Here is a 22,132-nt window from a genome sequence, read left to right as displayed (position 1 = left end):
TCATTTGTAAATACAAAGCAGACATATCTTAAAAGTCTGCCAAGCAAGCAGACAAATCTAAGAATGGAGATAAAGAGAATAGATAACAGTATTTGGAGTGTGTGTATCCTGCTGCAAATTTGTGGTTACTTTTAAGTTAGACTTTTGAATATACTACAAAAATACTTCCAACTATTTCTACATTTGCTAATTAGTTAAAGTCAGACTTTCCCACTACCTTATCTTCACAAGAAGTATATGCCCTCCGTGGGTAGAAACAGGCAATCCAAAAGTGGAGGAAAAATCAGCACTGAGGTATTGAGTTCCCTCTACTGGTTCTCTCTTGAAATTTCAGTGTGTTGGTCTTTTATTCAGCATTCACTTCAAACGTTTTCACTGCAGGAAAACTATCAAGACTTTCCTCAATGAAAGAATATGTTCTAAAAGAGCTGTGAAAATTTCAGTGTTACTTATTTTACACAAGGCTGCTGTATCCAACCATTAGAATTCCTTACGTACACTGCAGTTCTATTCAACTACACCCATGTGCCTTAAGTGCTATGCTGCATAGAAACTTATTTGTTTAGTTTTAGAGAGCTGAAGCTCAGAGAGAAGATATCTTGCTATTAGTTGCAAAGCAACTATAAAATATACTTCTATAAAATAGACATGTACCTCCTCAACAATAAAAGCATTTCACTGCTAAGAATCAGTGTCTCTCTAATGAGCACGATTGCTGACTATATATTAATAGCGTTCACAATTCTACTGTTAAGATGTATTTTAAAAATCTAAACCAAAGTATTCAAGCTTAAGAAGTGGAAGACTACCTATTCACCAGGCCAGATGTCAAGGAAGACATTTGACGTATAAAGCCTTCTTGTACTCTACATACAGAAGAATTTTGCATGAGCTCCATGAAGCAGAAAGGATATAATGAACCAGCCACATGAGCTGTATGTTAGCTCCTAAAAAGTAACTGGCAACAGCAAAACAAATCTGATGTTTGGTCATCAAAATTTTTACAGGTGCGGGAACCGTATCTGTATCTAGCAACTATGTAGGAGACCATCAAAGTCCTAGCAGCCCAAACTGGAAGCTTCAGTTTACTCTTCCACTCTTAGGAATCAGTTCTGTTATTCAGAAAGTCTTATCCTCCAATTAAGTCTTTGGTTCTACCTTTTGAAGTTAATTGTGGTGATTTCTGCCAGCTCGCAAGCTGTTTCCCATCTTCTTTTAGAGTCTTGTGATAAAACAAAATTCAAAGTACAGTAGTACAGATGTAATGTTTGTAACATGCAACCTTGGCTTACATTTTCAACATTTTCTTCCTTCACAAACAGCACACACATTCACTCCTCAGGGACAAAAAGAAAAGAAAAAAGAAAAAAGCATGACCCATGGTATTTACCTTGTAGACGTGCTTGCTTTCTCTACTGTGGACATGAGTCTTGCAAATGCATCTGTCACTCTGCTGCTTGCATTGGAAGTTTCCAGTTTTGACGTTGTCAATTCATACAACTCAGGATCCACACCTTATAGTATAAAATGATAATCAGTGATGGTTGGAGACAAGGATAGCCATAACTAGCCACAGACCAGCTTGCTAGAGACTTTTTTCTGTAAACATCTGAATCGTTTAAAATTTCAAGATACATGAAAAGAACTTGACAGAACATGTCTGTTTCTAAAACAGCATCTTTTCTCCCCACTATCTTTTCAGTAGCTTTCAAAGCTGTATTGCAAAGTACACGCACCTTGGATCAAGTCTGGCATACAAAGTCTCAGTCTAAGAGTAAACAAACTGATTTAATTTACCTTTTATAGAGAAGTACCTGTAAAATGCCAGCTGCGTTAAAAAGGATTATTTCGATTACTTCAGCTCAACTGCTGCTATTAAAAGAATGCTGATGGTTAACAGTGACCAGCTGTTTAGTGACAGATTACACAACACTGGCACATGTTACAGCGAGTTCAGCGTATTGCTTTTTTACAGGAGGATGTGATAAATCTATTTTATTTTTAAGTGAGGAAAAACAGCTTTTATGATGCATACAAGTGGAATGGCGTTTAAAAAAAGGTGCACAACCATATTTATACAGCTACCAAAACTGTTTGCCTGTGCTCCCTTTTCATCTTTCATTTCTAAAGCATCATGTATCCAGACACTTCAGCCTGGATTTTCTAGTTTCAGCTGTCTCAGATCAGATGCCGCATTTTGACTTTATGTATGTTGCACATTCATTTCAATTAAAAACTGTATTATTAAAGTCACCAGATGTCAACAATTGAAATTACTAAAATATTTCAAGACCGCTGTACCACATCTTGGTGCTCAGGAGCATTTCAATCTGTTGGTATTGCTCTAGTTCCATTTGCAGCTATTTTGTGCTTTCTGGTCTTAAATGAAGTGCACGTATGCATCATCCTCAACTACAAATAACTTTAAAAAACAGTGTCAAATTTGGACAGAAACATCTCGTTTTGCGGACACCTGCATTCTAAAAGAGTATAATGCTGGTATCAGTTGGTTTGGACAACACAGAAGCATTTTACATTACTGCAGAACAAATGTTGCAAACCCTTGGATATGATAGTCACACGTAGATATCTAACATAAAACTTGGTACGGTGGTGATTTTCTCAGTCTGCTTGCTCAGATTAAGACATATTTAGAAGTATTCCTGAAATATCATAAGCTGACTGAATAACAAAATAGTCCTGTGCCTGCTGCCCTTCCTTTTCCACCCAGTAAATACAGCACCATGAGGATAATAACCCTCATGCCTGCTTTACACGAATGCTTCACAAGCAGTGTTTGGAGCATTCCTTATTTCTATACACGTGGTCATACTTCTTAATTGTGAGAAAACCAAGCCAATCAAAAAGGAAAATTAAGAAAATAATCTGGTTAATCTGAGAAGGTGGAAGCAGGGGGAAGGATTTGGTCAATTTAATATGAGTTTATGAGAAAATAATCAGCTCTCCCTTCGACAGTGTTTCAGTCTGGATTTGCAAAAATGAATTTCAACCAGTTTCATGTGAAACACCAAAGTTTGTGCTGTACTGAGACCAGGATACCATGACTTTAAGTACCGTCAGATGTTTACAGAACATGGAAAAAGGAACAAGCCCAACAATTGCATAAAATATCCACTTTCAAACAGGGAGAGGAAGACTTGAAGATATACATTTGACTTGCAGAAGCCTGCGAAATCCCATTAAGGTACAAATTGTAAAACCAAATGAAATGAGGAGTTCTTTGACATGCAACTCTGAAACAGGCATTAAATGCAACCTTATAAATTACATCATTCAGACATTTACGGTCCTGAATTCACCCTCACTGCAATGTGATGCCTCTGCTCAATTTACTATTCCATTACACACCTTTTACTCTGCCACGTTTATGTTAAACTTTCAACGTGAAAAATAAAACAACACAGTAAATCTGTGGGAACACATGAAAAATGAGTAACTTCCAGATCATGACATAGAATGCAAATTTTTATGAAGTGTTATTTTGGCTACTGGTTAGATCAGACTGAAAAGAATACAGTATAGTTCTAGTATAAGTAAAACTAAGGTCTTCAGAGATGTAACAAACTTCTACAACTGATAAAAAACTTTTAAGCTAAAAGACCATAACAATTTGTCTTTTGATTTTTATATAGCTTCTTAATTTATTTTGTTTTAAATAAGAGTTGCATATTCTCCCTTTTATTCAAGCAATCAGAGAATAGCTAAGGAGAGCACTGCGAAACCTTAATGAGATATTGAAGGAAAGTGAGCCAACCAAACCCCACACAAAGCTCCTAAACACACACACAAACACATGAGCTGCAAGCCAAGAAACAAATGACTTTCCCAGAAACAAGTCAGGAGGAAAGAAAAGGAAAAACTAAAAACAGGCACTATAGGGCATACCAGGGAAGGTGATAATACCTGCATCTGATGAAACAACAGACTAAAGAAATAAAAGGCTGATATGGTAGTCCTCCAGCAGTGACTTCACGTGTGCACAGCAGCAGCAGGATAGTGGGACATATGTGACTGCACAAGCAGCACGTGTGCCAGGTACTGATGAATTACACGTCAATAGACTTGCATGCACTTGTGACAGAACCTTTCAAACTCTAGAATCTCCAATCTGCTACCTGTCGCTTTCATGACAGACCTGCTGCTCCCTTTCACCTGACAAGGACATTTCTCATGTGGAACAAGACCACATTTGGGGTGGGGTGCCATAAAACTGCCTTCCATGATCAAATGGCAAAAGTGGGAAGGCAGTTCTTTAAAAACAGAAAATACAACTATAATTAAAGTACTTCTAAAATATACTGGACAGCCTCAAAATCGGTTTGAAAAATTAGTTTCTTAAAATTAAAACCACTGAGACAGAAAAACACCAAAACCCCCAAAAATGAAATACTAACTAACAATCCATCCCTGTAAGAAATTTGATTATTATGGCTTCCCAACTCTGACAGGCACTGGACTGAAAGAGTATTTGCCTTAACTGCTTGGACTATGCACCCAGAGAAATCTCCAGAGGGTTCCCTTAAATTCCTGAAGAAATTTGTTCCAAGCTTAGGTTTTCACAAGCTCACATAAAATACTGAAAGCATGTCAAAACCATACGAAAAACAAACTCAATTACTTTCACATTTTATTCAAAAGATAAAGTGATATTTTCATCTCCTCCTTAAATTGCAAATGAAGAGCTTTAGTTTTATAATCAGCATTTATGAACTTCTAACACCCCACGAACATGCAGCTATCCTTATTTTTCTACTATGAATGCTGTTAAAACACTTTTTTCTCCTCCTATCTTTAACACTAGTACTTCAGACACGACAAAATTTAGTCTCCAGGTAGAAGACAATACCATATAGGTTGTGATTCATTAAGCCCTATACCTTTGTACTCAATGACTTCCAATTGACACTACAATTCTGTAATTTGGAGACATTCACTTAGAAGAGGAAACAAGCCTAATTTTATTTTTATTTTTTTTAATAGTCACATCCACATCCATTTTTCAGTTATTCTTAAGTACTTGGAAAATTTAACTTTCAAAATTTCTCATTTGAAACAAGTGTTTTAACATCTTAATTGCAAAAGCAAAAGAGCCATTCATTCCTCCAGTGTGACAATACAGAGCTGACAGTACCTTTAAAATACTTCGACTTGATATCAAACATCAGAAAATAGAACACAGATTAAAGGAAAAATGCAGTAGAGAGACATTTCAGAGGAACAGAAAGTAAGATTTCTCCTTGTTTATAGGAAAGTCAAGTGATGTGCTCATGCTTTTAGTAAGCTGTTACACTACAGTTGTGGTTTTAACACTCTGCTGACCTGGGATTGTGGTGGTGCTGTTAGAGCTACTGTCATCCACGGGCCCAAAGAAATCAAGGTTCAGAAGAGTGGAACCTCCACTAGCTTGAAATTCAGTGACCGTGTTGGTAGGCAGCCATATAGAAGGTAAGCCAAGGGAGGGGTTTATGTGTAAAAAGGGGTAAGACACACACTTGAACATGCAAGTTATAATTAGTACTCAGTACATAATTTAAAACTTGACATGAAAACAATGCTTACAGTATTAGTTTGTACCTTTAAAACGTTAACAACTTAATTCAGTGCACATTTCCTCATGTACAATGCAGCAAGGAAATCAACACTAGTAACTTTAAAATAGAAACATTTATTTCAATCTAAAAATGGAAGAAAACCAGCAAGACCCAGAGAGAAAGATGTGATCAATTAAAGGGAAACAATATATGCATCAATTGATAGCTAGGAAATACTGAGCTTCTTCTCCCTTTAATGACATTGATAGCCATTCTTTCATCAAGGAGACTTAGCAGGTCCCCAGACAGCAAAGAACCAAGCAATTGATTATGATTATCTTAAAACAATGCAAACACATCTTAATTAATGCCACTCTCACACCCAATTCCTCACTGGTGAATTATACTGTTCCCCTTTAGTACTGAAACAGAAATTAAGCCAAGATACATTTTAAAGAAGTTGCTTGTTAAAAAGAAAGCATGATGATTTGACTGAAGTAGTAAGACACTAGACAACAGCAAGAGGGTCCATCCAGGCTTTCCTTCAGCACCATGATATTGCTATCCAAACTGGTTCAACCTGCATGTTTTGAAACTTGAGGCATCACCAAAGCAGCAAGAGATGCAATTTCTTTCAGCCTGCTTTTGAACAACTTACACATTGTAAATTAACCGTTGTTAGCAGGTTCCTCTGATAGGTATTGTTTTCTTTCAAGATCTTTAGTCTATCATTCAAATAAGTTTCCAAAATTTGCATAAACTCATATTTCTAAGACTGGAGGTGGCAGCACAACCCTTTTTGCTATTAAAACAGAGATAGGTGAAGGGTTCTAAGTGATAATTATATACATTTACAGATAGAAATAACTTTGTAGCTACCTATTCAATATATTAGCTCTAATTAACTACTGAGTGCAAGCAAAACAGGTGATGTCACATTTTTGAAATATAAAAAATTATCTGTAAATCTGAAAACTTTCAGGTCAAGAAGTGCATCTTTCGCAAATAGTTTGCAGCTAAAATATTGTGCTTTGAAGTAGCCACTATACACAAGTTTGTCATTCAAAGGATGCCTAAGGAGAGTTCATCGGTGAAAAATACTTTTACAAAGGAAAACTCGTCACTCCAAAATGTTCATTTATTCAGGGTTTTGTTATAATCAGCAGTTATTTATAATGAAATGTTAATATTGCCACTGTGTCGTAGGCATATGGCACAAATCTAAAATACTTCACCCGGATTTTTCAGAATACGTAATTTTTCACATAGCAGCACAGTTAATCAGAAAGAAAGCCTGAATTTCCAAAGTTAAGAGTAAGAAATAAATAATATATATTTATATATGTATATGTGTGTGTATATATTTAAAAAAATAATCAGCAGATAGATGTTTGTCTGAACTTTGCAGTTTTCTTATCTCTAGCTCTGGTGCTAGAGGCTCTACGGAGAGACGTACCATCTAAAGGGTTAGTAAGGCCACTGCTACTCCAGTCAAACTGGACAGGTGGTAGAGATTCCTAGAGTTGAAAAGTCAGAAATCAGATTGTATAGTCAGTTCATGTTATAACAATGCAAAGCAGTTCAAACAACAGATTCTTTGGCATCTAAATACTAAAGAGACAACTGTACGAGGAAGCCCCAGCTTTTGCAAGGGGTGAATTTTCATAACACATGCTAGAGATCCAAAGATTTGTTCTTCTATAGCAAGTCTCAGTAAGTTCTCAACAGTACAGATTAGGTCACTCAAACAAGATTCTCAAATTAACTAAAGCATATGAATTAGATAACCAGTAAGGCATAGTTGAACATTAAATTAATATTACTTTCACAAAAGACAAAGCACTGGGCATACAATGGTGTATATGCAATTTAGAGGACAATTTTAGAAAAGGATTATTAGTGAAAGCTGTCTATATCCATGCTTTGACCCAATTATAGACAAACCCAGTTATTTACTATAGAACAGCATGATTGTTTTTGGTGTTTTGTTTTGGCTTTTTTTGGAGTTTTAACAGACAGAAACCTTACATATGAAGGAGAAACTACCCAAGAAAACCCTCACAAGAAAAAAAACACACCACCTTGTGATTTATTACCCTTTGGTGATAAAACCATTTCAATATTTAAACAAACCAGCGGTAAGATGAACGAGAGGAACATGGAATCTGACTCCTCTGTGAGTCTATCCTTGCCTTTCCATTTCCTCTTGTTCAGTCTTTTTGCATATGCAATTAAACAAGCAGCAGGGACCATATTTTACAAGGGATTGTAAGGGATTTTGCAACTTGCAAGTGCTGTCCTCCTGCATTCTCAGAACACAGACCAATAGGATAGTATCAGAAATTCCTCAAAAAGTAGATCTTCCTTCTAATGCACCTCTTTGTGCATTTCGTTTCCATTCTCTCCCCACTGAATTCAACTTCACAAGTTTGATACAACAAACACAAAAATAACACTTTGTGGAAGAAAAGCAATTGAAGTTCTCCACAACATTCCTGTGAACACATCACTAGTTGCCTGTGAACACATATGTGCCTCCTGTTTGCTTTTGTAGAAATTTGAACTATGTTCTTTTCAAAACTTAATATTACTCAATTTTGAAATAATATTCAGATTCAAGAATCAAGACTGCAGCAACCTGAGCTAGCTTTGTACAATTAAGCCAATTATAAAAGTTTTTGCTAGGAGATAGGTGATTACAGGAAGAGAAGGGAACTGAAGACTTCTGCATTTACTTAGAGTAAAACCTTGCCTAGAAAAACCTTTCCTACTTAGTTACTTGGAATTATTTCCAATACTGTGGAACACAACTAGAACAACATTCACTCCAAGGAGCCTAAGGAGCTGATACCACTTTTTTTTAAAAAAATTTTTATGATTTTATTATTATATATATTTTTTTTATTTTTATTATATATAATATGTTTTTATATATTATATTATATTATTATAATATATATATAATATAATATATAATTATATTATATTATATTATATATTTTTATTATATATATTTTTTATCTATATAAATTAGAAACTTTGTTCTAATAATGAAATTACTGGCACTGAAATGATTTGGATGGAAAAGTCATGTTACCAGTGTAGAAGCTATACCTGAGATTAAGTTACCATCTCTATGATCAGCAGCTTGTATAAAGTTTGTTGCACTATAATACATTGCCACTAAAAAGAGGCTGCTTTTTTTTTTTTTTTAATCAAATTAAGAAAGAAATGGATGCCAATATAATTTAGCAGTCTTCTGGAGTGAACACAAGAAACTCCAAGTGAAACAAAGTAGCTTCCTACCAATCCTCAGTTACTGAGGAACACCCACTACATTTCCTGTCAAAAGAATGAGTCAGGATTGATGAGTCCTGATGAGCCCACAGCAGTATTGCATGGAAAAGGTGATACCAATGGCTGGCTCAGCTTTTCATTTTTATGATTGCATGTTTGTCAGACTTGCTAAGGAGAGGGCAAAGGATATGATGAATTCTTCCTAAAATGGATAAGAAATTTATCTGACTCCAAATCAGTAAGTGTACTGCATATATTAACCCTTCTGTTCTGTGGGATGAAGCCATTACACTGATTTCAATTGCTTGCAAAAAAGAGGGTGACAAGTAAATCAGACCTCATCTATATAGGATGTTGGCAGGCCCTGGTCCACACATCAGCAAACAAACAGAAGTAGAGGACAGAAACAAAAGCCCATAAACCGGGAAGATTTCTGCTTCTAATGTCCTTGGCCCTAATAAAATTAACTACTCTGAGGCACCTAAACTCAGATAAGGGAAACATGCCCTGCAAACAGGAATATAAATGTTCTGTCTTTCAGAGTCTTCAAGGTTGCTAGACTACTGTACTCACAGCTACTATTTTAATAACACTTTAAAGAAAAGCACCCAACCTAGAAGAATACTGAGATTCAAAGAAAACTGCTCTCACTCCTCCCTCCTTTTTAGATTACAGGACATAGTACAGAAGAAGTACACTCAACATTCCAAGTAATGCTCTGGCAGATAAAGTAAGGAGCAGGTACTTTAGTTTTCATTTTACTGCATCGTATTTCATTTGGATAAAAGGAAGAGATGTTTTCACACAGTCATTTTAAAATAGCATTAAGTAAGATTTTTTTCAACATTCAAAAATCTAAAATGTGTTTGTTTCCATGTCAATGATTAGCCAAGAAAACTCCTCCCTTGCCCCTTCCCCCCGTCTAAAGGGAAGTACTTTGCTGTCTTAAAGCTGAAGGAAGACCTGTAACACAGGTGTATGACCAATCTCTAAATAGATGAGTACCATAAACATGGCTTTCAGAATAAGATTTACACAGACATAATTCATACATTTTGCTGTACATAGCCATTGGCACAATTACAAGAGCTCTGAAATGTATCTTCCCTCAGACATCACCTTTAAGCAACCTAGTTGCCTCTAATAGAATATTTATGTCCTGCATTATCTCTTACCTGCAGATTTTTTCTCTCTTACTCAGTCAGAGCTACATATATTCTTGGATCTTTCTCACATGTGTAACTGGAGAGCAGCTCCATGATGGAGTCTTTGGCTGGTGGCCAATTATATGGTAGTTTGCATCTGTCATTATTAGAAGTCCTGATGGTCCCTTATGTAATTAAGAGTGTTTTTAAAGACCATCACCCCATGAGGTTTAATTAAGTTTCAATCCCTAATACCCAGCAAGTGTAAGACACATATTCTGTTATAAGCTTCTGAATTAGAGATCATGTTACATGCAGGCAGATGTGCTGTAATAGGCACCTACAGAAAAGAATTACTGGCAATTTTCTTCTAGAAAAGACTGAGTCACCGTAGATTTCTATTCCAACATTCAGCTTAATAAGCAAAACTAAGCAGGTAATAAACCACAATTATCCTGTATGCTGGGACAAAGTTACCACTCAGCTCTACCAAAGATAAGTATTTTCAAACAGAAAAGAGGATGCTTCGAAACAATAGCAAAAGAGCAAAAATATTTATATATCTTTTTGCAAGAAAACCAAGAAAAGGTGGTAAATAAAATTTTCAATTACACTAACTAGAGAACAAGATTGAATCAAGAGAAATCAGAGAACATCAAGCCCAGATAATTACTTCTTTGATGAGCACATTTAGTTGCACTGACTGAAGACAGTTATGGACTAGAAGGCCACTTCAGCAGATGCTGTGAAACAAAAGAGAAGGGCACCTGTCTGTAGGCTTTCACAATCAACGTTGGCCTATTTGAGCAGCCTTTCTTTCTTACACTTGTGCTTTACTGGGGCCTTGTATTTCAGACTGGCAAAGTCTGCAGGATACTGTGCTCTTAAACACAAGTAAAAGCAGTTGGACTTATTTCACATTCTGTTCATCACCTTACAGAACAGACGAACAGAGAAATAAAATCCCCAAAGTCTTGAGAAACAACAGATAAAAACACGTCTAGACATTACCTTCAAATACAGAACAGAACAAGTTTACATATTATCCTTATTAAATAAAATAATGTGATATATCAATCAGTACCTTAACTTCCCTCAGATTTGACAGGTCAAAGCCTTGTCACTGCAGCTTGAATTGCACAGATGATGATTTGCTCACTGTATTTCCATGGCCTAAACAACCCAAATGATTTCTGATGTAGGGAATGAGGCCAGAATATACAGAATTTATATAATAACAAGGAAAAATTATTGCAGCTGAATCTGCTTCATTTCTCCTCAGTCAAATGATTTCAATGAGTCAAATGAAATCAAGGTTTCTCTTTGATTTCAAATGCTATTTTAATTTTGGTTTGCTTTCCTCCATTCATCCATTACCTAAAAAACTAAGGTGGTATCCCTATGCTTCTACAAATGCTCCTCCCACCTCCACTTATGCATCAACACAATATTTTTTTCCAAAATCTTATTTCATCAGTATCATACACACATGCAGACACTGGATCTATATGCAAGCCTCATAAATACTAGGCTGTCAACAAGAGACCTTTTCTACTTTCTGAAGCAAAACACAATCTATTACCTAAGATCTCTTTCAAATGAGAAGCCAACATTTTGAAGATTCTGCATACGACTGTGACCCATCACCATCATTTGAGAATGGAACAATTTAGACATTTCACCAAAATAATGTGTATTTATTCAGTTGAGCTTAAAGATGCATACAATTGTACCTAAATTGCCACTGTTAAGAATAAGTAATTTTGGGGTCCACTAAAATCACCTATTATATTTCCATTGCATATTAATTAATATTTATAGCACAGTTCATAATGAAATGTTTAGGAAAGTTTGGGTATGTTTTCTCAATATCATTAAAATGCAGAATATTCCTAAAAAGCAGCCTGTATGATGTGAAGCAAACTTAGTTTTCCAAAAGCAAGCTAAAACCACCAGGAATTAAGAGAATATAATGCCAAGACAGAATCACAATGTCTGAGATCACTGCTGATTGTCCACACCAAGAAGCTTAATGCCACTTAACTGCAGCCTCTTGGTGTTCTTAAAGGTTAGAGCTTTAAATCTTCTCTTTTCCAGAAGCTTTTTTTTAGTATTTGTCTCTGATGAAGGAAAATAATTTAAGGCCAGCAATGCAGACAGATGCCATGAAAGCTTTTTATATGTATTGATGGGTCACAACTATTGAACTGAAATGTACTTGTCAGAACAGTTAGCTAAGGGACAAGAAAATCAAGCAGCTGTGACAAGTATCTGGATAATCTGCTACAGAAGTATCCAAAAGTACAAAACACTCACGACTAAGGAAAATATGGACTTTGATAAGCAGAGGTTCACATTTTCAGCACTCAACACAAGGACTGCCAGGCAATGAAGAAGATGGGATACTCAGAGATACTGCTATCTCCCAGGCTCTTGCAGCTCTCTACGTTATAGGGTTTAATCTATGCTTTTCCCAGTAAAAACTTGAACTTTGTAAAGAGCCAGTGAAATTTTCTAAATCCATTCCAATATAGAAGCTAGACACGATTCCTTCAGCTCAGAGTGGTTGCAATAATCTTATCTTTTTTAAATATATACTTCAGCTGCTCAGTTCAATTACAGAATTCATGTGGGTCAGTAGATATAGGAAGTGTCACCAAACATGCACTTGATTATAAACAACCTCAGTACTGAGCCCACTGACACACTGCTATTCCACAGCAAAAAAGATTTTTCCACCGTTACAAGCACCTAAGTTAGAGCTCTGCACTACAGCAAAGCAGCAAGTGCAAGGAAATCACTCTACCCAGAATTAAGGTTAGGTAGATAACTCGTTCTAGAATGCCCTCAATCAGAAGTCACAAGCACAGCAAGTAACCAAATGGTGGGCAGATTAAACAAAACCTGTGCTAAGGACAGACACAGCTGACTTTCTCTGAATACATGCCAAGCATGATTGTAGCAACATGGTAAAAAGAAAATCAAATGTCTCTGCGCATCTTGCTAGCTCGCTGCCAACCAGGCACACTACAACACACCACAGAAAAGGTCTTCTAATATTAGAATACCAGAAAAACAGCAACAACGAAAAAAACAGCCACAAAATTTTGAATTCAGAGGATTCAAAACTTACTCCTAAGCTTCCCTGAACTCATTCTGTATCAGGCTCAGACAACAGAAACTAGAGAAGTACTTTGAGCTGTTCAACGGATAATTGTTCACAAAAATCTGACACAGAACTCAGAGAATGAGAAATATATATATAATCAGGTACTCAAGGTACAATCAAGGTGCTCGTAATGATTGTACCCAGAATCCCTTTTCCAGGCAACTGGGCTTTTTATGTCTCTCTGAAAGTGAACGGGAAAAGAAACACATAAACAGCGTATCTGCAAATACTGCCAAACTATGATAAGCTTAAGATAAAGGAAAGACAGAACATCAGCCAGAGGAAAGACTTTTAAACTAACTTGCTATATACCAGTAGATATCATCAGGACTCTTAAATTTTGGCCACCAAATGCTGTAGTCTTATCATGGGGATTCCCTTCCAGTCACACATGAGGAGTAGATCCAACAGTATGTCTTCAATCTGACGCAAGGAACACCTGCCTTTGATACAGGTGCCTTTGAAAACTTGATTAAAACATGAAGGAAGAGGCAAGGCATTCCATTATTCCCCTCATTCATTCTTTTTCTCTCTCCCTCCCTCTCTGGTTTTTACCTGGAACTGATCAGATGCACATGTGTTCATCTCTGGTGATACAGGAGGTGTCTGTCCTATGGAAGCTATCTTTTCTGCTGCAGATATTGGTTTCAAAGGTTCCTTGGTAGGCTCAAGCATACCCTAAAAATAAAATAAAATAGAAGCTCAGATGCCTGCAGGCATGAATACGCACACACATGTAGATTCCAGGAACTGCAGACACTGGAAAGGAATGCATTCATTCTGGTTCAACAATTAAGTAATTCAGAAGAAACCAGTCAAATTATCAGTTTGGAGAATGATCCTAAGAACTGTAATTATTGACATAGACAAAATGCCTTCAAAAGCATTAAGAAAATAAACAAATACAACTTCTTTTGTTTGCTTTAAGTGGTTCAAACTTCAGGTTTTTGTCCAGAAGCTGAAGAAGAGCTATACAGATGATGACTGATCTTTGATCTTCCTGAATAAAGAAGATCTATATTGAAAAAAGCAAAGAAGATCTATAGATGGACAAAGGCCCACCCCAGGATAGGCAAAGCACCTCTGAACAAGGAAGTATGAGAAAATAAAACCACTGCATTTGTTACTAGCATATTTTAAAGGAGATAATTCAACAGCAACAACAATCCATTGCAAAAAAAAATTGCATGTCACATTCAAGCAGTTACATGAAAAGAACAGCAGTTGCTCAGAGATGTGTTATCTCCTGGTTTAACAGGATACCGTGCTTACATCCAAAGAAGTGCATGAGGTGACCTTGATACATCAGAAAACAACTGCTCTAGGAATTAAGTACAGAAGTCACTCTAGAAAATTAACCCATGGATTAAATTATACTAAGCCAAAGAAAACTAATCCTTTTATATTCAATTTGTGAATGGTCATATTAAAAAGAACACACACTTTTTTTCTGAAAAGCTACACAAACATACATATATAAAATATATAGGTAGTACTAAACAAACAAGCAAAAAATGCAAATCTTATCTTCTGAATAATTTTGCTGTTACTGAAATGCCAAGCAAGAACTGCAGAGCAACAACTTCAGTGCAAACAGCTGATCCTACTACAGCAGGTTACTTGGCTTTCCTTCAGTCTACACAAATGTAAATTACACTTGCTATTTTTATTTAACACTAGGGGCAATACAACAACACTTTCCATATAATATGTCTTCCTGCCTAAACAGTCTATTGGCTTGGAGCAGAGTTTAGGGGCAGGAAGGGAAAAGGGAAGAAGTGGAAAAGGTAGGAAAAGCAGAAGAAAAACATAATTTAGAAGAACTGGAATTCTTAGGAACTGCAGACTCCACTCCTGCAGAATTTTTTTTATATACACATCCATATGTGGGTCCCTTATTAACACGTGTGTAGGACCTTTATTAATATGCCAGTAACACTATAAAGCATTACCATGCCTCTCTTTTGATCGGGGGGCATTAAGATGCAACCAGGTAATTAATAAGCAGTCTCACAGAGAAACAGCTGCATGAAGAGGAATGCTACAGAGAGTTGAGAACATTTCCTTCCATTACACAAGCAATGGAATACTGTAGCTACCTACCCGTTCTTAATCTTTCTTTAAAGCATCTGGTCTCAGTGCCAGGGCTCCCCACAACTGCTGCTCTGAATTGACATCTTGATTTATTGTCATGCTCATTCATTATTTCTAGCTACTCTTTAACCCTCTAGTTTCCTGCATCAAGTTTCAACTGACATTTTTACATCTCCCCTTTGTATTCAATAGTTAAGAAATAAGAACTTATTGCCACTTACACATTAGTATACTACTTTGATCAATTTTTCTTTTTATAAAACCCTTAGACTAGCTAGCCTACCATGTTAGATAGTTTGCTTTATGAGGTAAATCAATATTTTTTCATTTCAAATATTAAAATACGTGCTTACATGTATCACAAAAATTGTGCATTTAATTATCCTTTTGTACAATTTCAACTGATGCCTAAGCCATAACTGGACTTACAGACAGCTTCCATAATTACTTTATGCTTAGTGCTATTTAATGTATTTGACTATATAGTGCTGTGGCAATTATAAAAAAAAGCATAATACCAAGAAAGCTTACCAGTCCTGCTGCATACATGGGCACTATGACAGGTTGTTTCTTGTTGCCTGTAAAGAGCTGAGAAAACAACAAGAAAATTTTCTTAAGAGATTTTGCCATGCTGTTTCAGTGATCATAATATTGTTTCAATGTTGTTTCAAACTTACATGAGACTAGTATAAGAGAACAGACATTGTTAAACACAATGGTTAAAACAAATAAAACTTTTAATATTAACAGGAAGCATAAGAACTTTAAGTTGTAAGACAGTATGCCATGAAAAGCCATGCTTAGTGCAGCTATCCAATTAAGAAACAAGCATTCATACAGAACCACTTCAATTTAACACTGCCTTCAAAGCAGGCCGGTTATTTCAAAAGCCTTATTGACAGACTCACAATATTTCTTGTGTCGATTCCCAAGGAGCACAGAAGCTTTTTGTTGCTGTGGGAGCCTCCCCACTGGTATCGCAGTCCATACGCATCGTGGATATCCTGCAGCTCTGTCCACACATCCCTCAGTTCCCTACACGACCCATCAGAAATCGAACGTCACCAACAGGAACAGCACCTTACCAGCTTTCAGCTTGGATTCTCATTTTTAATACAAGCATCTTAATGTACATTCCAATTAAACTTATACCCAAGCATGGCACTCTGGGGAACCAGAGCTGTACAGAGCTCTTGTAACAATTATATTTCAGACTTCTAATTGGAAAATGATGTCCACAGCTGGCAGAACAAGGCCTACTTAGATTTCACCATCATACAAATAAATACAGCACTTTACAGCAAGTGTAACTAATAAGATATCTTCTGATTAACAGAGACATCACTTAGAAGAGATGCTGCTGACTAAGTAAAACACCCTGCTACAGTGTAATCACAGCAAACAACCATTCTGCTGGATGGCTAATCTTACTCAATACTTTTTCAAAATAATCAATGGAAACCACTCGTTTTGAATTACTACAGCGTGTTTTAAGCTCCCACAGAAGACATATTTCTAATTCACTTCAAATAAGCTGTGTTAGCAGTTTCTTACCCAGTATTTGCTAAGGTCTCCTCAGTTGCTGTCTGCTTTTCACCTGCTTCCAGCAAACGATTCAAGGAAGTTATTTCTTTTTCAATTTCAAGAACAGGCATGGAAGGAAAACAGACTTCAAATATTCGTTCCAGACGACATAACAATGTTGTCTATATCAAAGAGAAAGATATTTACATGGACTTTTGTTAACTGTTATTAAGAAAGCTAGTCTGAAATTACAAAATTACAACAGAAAACAATTGGTAGCTGATGCAAAGCTTCACTTACCTCAAGCTACAGAGACACCAGTGAACCACAGGACTTTCTTACCACTAAATACAAGCTGTTAGCTACTGAGAAAGGGTCTTATCCTCTCTACGATGAGCTCTTACAGAAGAGTTCAGAACAGATCTTGCTAGAGTTACTCTTTGTTATAAGTTAGCAAAAGATATAGATGCAAAAAGTATTAAGCTATATTTACTTAAAATACATGAAAGTCTCAATTTCTATGCACTCTAAGAGTTTTATTGAACACATTTTTGGTACTCAATGTTACCTGAAATGCAAATTGGAAAACAGATCATTTCATTTAAAGTCGGTGCCTTTCCATCCAAACTTGATACGTAATGGGGATTGAGAAGACAATCTCACTTGTTATAAGAAGTATCTGGCTGAAAGCCTCACAAAACGTAGCTTGAAAATAATGACCAAGAACATTGATAATGCAAAGACTGCACGCTTCCTAAAAATGTGTTAATATCAATCATTTGCATGTAGAATCACTTTTCTCCCAGCAGTTTCCCTTTCCTCGTGTTCACAATTCAGACAGTTGATGCTGAATGCTGCAATCCTGCAGGGCTTAAAAACCAACTTTGGGAATGTTTCTGTCCCAGCCAAATAACTTTAAACAAACAAAAAACAAACCACCCCCAACAGAAAAGCCCATTTAGTTGTATTTCAGCCAAGTAAGAAGCCAGCTAGAGCAGCACATGGTTTGCACAATGTACTTGTAGAAGTAGTTGTAACTGTGTCCTGATATCACCATCATTTCAGTGCCTGTTTGGGGGAAGGAAGCTCCAGGATACAAGGAAGACAGAAACTTGTTCCCAGTACAGGAAGCATCTCTCCTGCACTTCTCACCACTACAGAAATCTCCCAATAAAAAACACTTTTAAAAGCCCCCTTTTTTTGGCAAGCACAGTAAGCTGCTTTTCTTTTTAAGTTCAGAACTTCAACTTCATTACAGCTGTGTGAACTGACAGCAGATGGAGCACTAAAACAGCACATGTTTTTTCTCAGCCCTGTTCTACCAGTTAGAAACAGGTAACCAGCAATGTCTTTAAGACATCATTTAAGAAAAAGTACCAACTGCATCATATGCTCCTAAAATGAACCCTAAGCCTCTTGTTTAACGTACTTACTTTTAACAGAATAACATGAATCGCTCTTCTAGCTAGGATGCAAGCTTGGCATCTCCCTCTCTTGTTCACTCTCACCTGGAGCTCCTCAACAGGCACTCTGTGATAATCTGCTGCCCTGTATAATGGGCAGCACCCAGCAGCTCCAACGCCCCGCTGCTCTGCTGGGGATGTGGACGAGGAGCAGAGGAGGCAGCAATCCCACGGGCATCCATCCTTCAGCACGTGCCAGCAGAGCTGTGCCTGCAGAGCCCTCCCGTGGACACACAGCATATTCCAGCAGTAGTGCCACATTCGCTAACACAGACCTCAGAGTGAGGTTTCCTCTTACAACTGAAGTTCTTTAAGGTTCAGAGATGAGAGGGCTGCAGGAAGAAGTTATGTATTTTGACTAGACCAACCAATACAGCTGGGACACACGTTCAGGCACACAGAACATCAGCTTCACAGTGAGCATCTACAGTATTTCCCATCAGAATTTTTGTTTCTTTGCCTCATCTCATCGCAATGCAGCAAACCACTGAGCACATACAGCAGCAAACTATACAGATGCAAAGATCAAGCAATCAGAACACGGTGATTCTTTGTGCTGCAGTAAGATGAGGTCTCAGAAGTCTATTCTCCCTATCCAGCTCCTAACCACAGAAAGCAGGACAGTTAACTTGCTTACCACCTCATCAGTTTTCATACCATATACATGTGCATATGCCTGACATACAGGGACAGCCAGCAGATCAGTTATAAGACATCTGCAAAGCATTACACCAAAATGCCACTATTAACATATTATCAAATGATCTGAATTACACAGCATTCCTGACTCATTTTTTTCCCCTCCTCTTCATTATCCCACTGGTATTTTCTGACTGTAGTGAGTCACATTCCACAGTGTAGCACGTTCCTTTTAAGTTTAGTCATGCCTTAATGCCCAGCCACTATGGCCATACAGTACAAGTCACATTATCTGTTACAATACCCTTAGACTGTTTTGCATTTATTGATCAAAACAAAGACAGTAATTTAGTACAACTAAACATCATTCTGGATTCTATCTCAATGCTTCAGCATACAAAAGCACGCTCTCCTTAAGTTATTCTTTATAACTGTCTGCAATGAGTCAGTTGCTATTAATGCACATGAATGGGTGAAGTTCCTTTCATTTAATAATACAGCAGAGACATATATTCCTAGAGACAGGGAAGAGTCAGAAGAAAGGCACTGTATCATGACAAAAGCAAGGCATCAGGTTTCTTGAAAAGGAGAGACATTTGAGAACACACTAGTGACCAAGAACAGACTTAGATAATGAAAGAACTAAGAGAAGGTCTCCATGAACCAACTCAGAACTCAATCTCAAATTTGAGCTCAAAAATTGTGCCACAATTTCAAGCAGTTTAATTATAGCATTCTCTGCACTTCCCTTCATCTTTTCTAAGTCTCCAGAAGTACTTGGCCCTTACTTATATATAGTAGAGAAGAACTGTTTCCATAGCAAACCAGAAGAATTACTTCTATGTGTGCAAATAGACAGAGGGATGGATATACGTACGCACGTATCTCCAGCAGTGGCAGTGTCCTTCAAGGAAGTTTTTCTTCTAATTGTTAAGGGAATATTGCACTGACAGTGCCCAGCTACAGACAGCATTGGCAAGATTTTGAAATTAATTTAAACATTTCTCTCCTACAAACCTCATTCTCTTGTTTGCGTAAAGCAAACTAACAAAATGTAATTGGTGTCATGGACAGTAGGAACGGGACTTTCAGCAAGAAAAATCTTGTAAGAATTCAGTGTACTTTGAGGAAACTTCTAACTTCCAGTACCCACACACCACATCACCAACTAACTCCCCAGATATGCCTTCTTCACTAGGGAAAGGGCACTCTCCCTAGGCTGATATAGTCATAGTCTTGAAAGAAAAAGCTTTCTTGCACTTTCTGAGGTACTGAAATATTTGATACTTGAGAATTCTTCACTGCAGTTTGACAGGAATAATTCTTACAGGCACCTACTAAAGGTGTAAATGAAGGCCAGAGCAGCCATTCTAAAAATTAACTGTGATTCTCCAGTGACAAATATAAAAATCCATAGTTTCTGTGACTGCACAAAAGTTCTTGAGAAATATGTAAGCTATTTGGTAGCCGACACCTGAAACAATCAAAATATCACAGACATAACAAACTTTCAGGTGAAAGCTATAGCCACAGGGTTAGAACTTATCTTCTATGCTGTGTAAACAGAAGAAATAAGATCCAGACCTGTGAGCTGGAAGACCAAAGTACACGGTTTACAGAATTTGTTTTTCCTCTCCAAGACTACAAAACCAATGCATTCCTTAACATACTAAGGCTAACATGGCCACAGAGCAACATAAATCCCCCCCAGCTCTCTGCAGCAGTGATAACAGCTGTGCAAAGAGATGCTGCAGCTTGCTGTAAAGACAATATATTTGGGTTATGCTACATAAACAGTCAACATGAATCAAAGCTTTCACCACACAACTACTTGAATACTTCTCCAGGTGAAGTGTCACATTCATTTCTCTAACGTGAAGGATCTGCTTAGCAAACAGAGCACCTTCACAGAGCAGCAGGAGAAGAGCTGCAGGCATAAAAAGTCCTGAGCCACGAGAAGCAGAGCTTACAGAGAACACCAGCTTAACTTCTCACGATTCCAAGGAGGTGGCTGCTCTCTCTCTCCTCCCCTTGAAAAGCACTTACATTTAAGATAATGCCAGAAATTTCTTAAAAGGTAAAAACCAAAGGGAATTATTTTCATTTGTATTTATATTCATTTATATTATTCATTTATTACTAGATAATTTATAATGGAAATAGAGGTCCTAAGCTAAGATTTACAAGTAAGCATGAGAATGCTACTTAGTTATTCAATCAAGTATATTGCCACAAGAGCTAAACAAACAAACTCACCAATAAAGGAGTAAATTGTTAACTATATTGTAACTATAAGAGTTATAAGAGTGGCAGTTCTAAGTAACTCCCCAAAAAACATGTTTAATCAGTAACTATAAAGCTCCTCGCCTGGCTACAAAGCTCATGTAAAATTTTAGTGGCCTTGGGAAGAATAAGACTTCTCAGCTCTTTCACTGTTTGATGCAAGAGTTATACACCACAGGGAAGTTAAGTGTAGAAATGTGAATCTGTCTCCTTCCCCTGGCTGAAAGGCCTCTCCCTCAGCTGAGGAATGGAGCAAGCCTTGCATTTTCCATGAATGCAGAAAATGCTTAATGGTTCCCTCACTAGACTGCATAAAACTCACTCCTTATTTCAATCAGTCCTGCTATTCTGATCCAGTGGCAGCGTCATTTTTCAACCAGGCTTGGAGTTGCCCTGAAGTTACTTTTCTCCAAGAGGACGACCCTCCACTCACTGGCCAACACAAAGTAATCTCAACACAACAGCAATCCAAAGTTTGCTTCATCTTGAAGTACATTTGTGGCTTAGTAACTGTACATCGCCCACACTGATCAACCTGAAGAGGAAGAGCTCCAGCACACAGGCTCTCAAATCTCACTTAAGGGCCGTTTCTCTCCTTTTCTCTCTCTTCTAGATTTGTTAACTCTCAGCCGAATTGGGGAAGACTTTCAGTCTTCCAACGAAACCATTGCTCATCTCCTCCTCCACTAGAAATGTTTGTACTCCTTGAACATAGCTGTGCAGTCGTTTCTCCCACCCCCGTGACTACTGTAGGTAAAAACTGTTCTTGTGCTTTGCTTAATCCTATATATACTGTTAACACAGTACTGCAGAATAACCCCCTCAGCTGACTAATGCTCAGCACTATCTCATGCAAGAAGCTGCACTGTGAGCTTTATGTTCCCTGTAAACACATGCTATGTGGTCACATAAAGGAGATTAATGCATAAAGTACAGTATAGGTTTGCTCAAAACTCGTTAGCATCA

The 22,132-nt window shown here is 37.2% G+C and overlaps 1 protein-coding gene across 3 annotated transcripts in view; it reads right to left on the bottom strand.

The window, feature by feature from the left end:
- The window catches only part of AFTPH (aftiphilin), a 43,968-nt gene that overhangs the window by 4,788 nt on the left and 17,048 nt on the right, over positions 1 to 22,132 (bottom strand). For 2 of the 3 annotated variants that reach the window (XM_048934753.1, XM_048934752.1), the window contains exons 3-9: positions 16,812 to 16,963; positions 16,166 to 16,292; positions 15,789 to 15,845; positions 13,719 to 13,841; positions 7,009 to 7,069; positions 5,341 to 5,424; positions 1,391 to 1,514 (exon numbers count right to left, since the gene is read on the bottom strand). In XM_048934753.1, coding sequence (XP_048790710.1) covers positions 1,391 to 1,514; positions 5,341 to 5,424; positions 7,009 to 7,069; positions 13,719 to 13,841; positions 15,789 to 15,845; positions 16,166 to 16,292; positions 16,812 to 16,963 — 728 coding nt within the window. The remainder of the gene's footprint in view (positions 1 to 1,390; positions 1,515 to 5,340; positions 5,425 to 7,008; positions 7,070 to 13,718; positions 13,842 to 15,788; positions 15,846 to 16,165; positions 16,293 to 16,811; positions 16,964 to 22,132) is intronic. The other variant, XM_048934754.1, reaches the window with a different exon arrangement.

The sequence above is a fragment of the Lagopus muta genome, chromosome 2 (assembly GCF_023343835.1).
Source record: "Lagopus muta isolate bLagMut1 chromosome 2, bLagMut1 primary, whole genome shotgun sequence".
Lineage (NCBI taxonomy): Eukaryota > Metazoa > Chordata > Aves > Galliformes > Phasianidae > Lagopus > Lagopus muta.
Note: the sequence above shows the minus strand (reverse complement) of the source record. Positions and strands in the feature narration are given on the sequence as shown.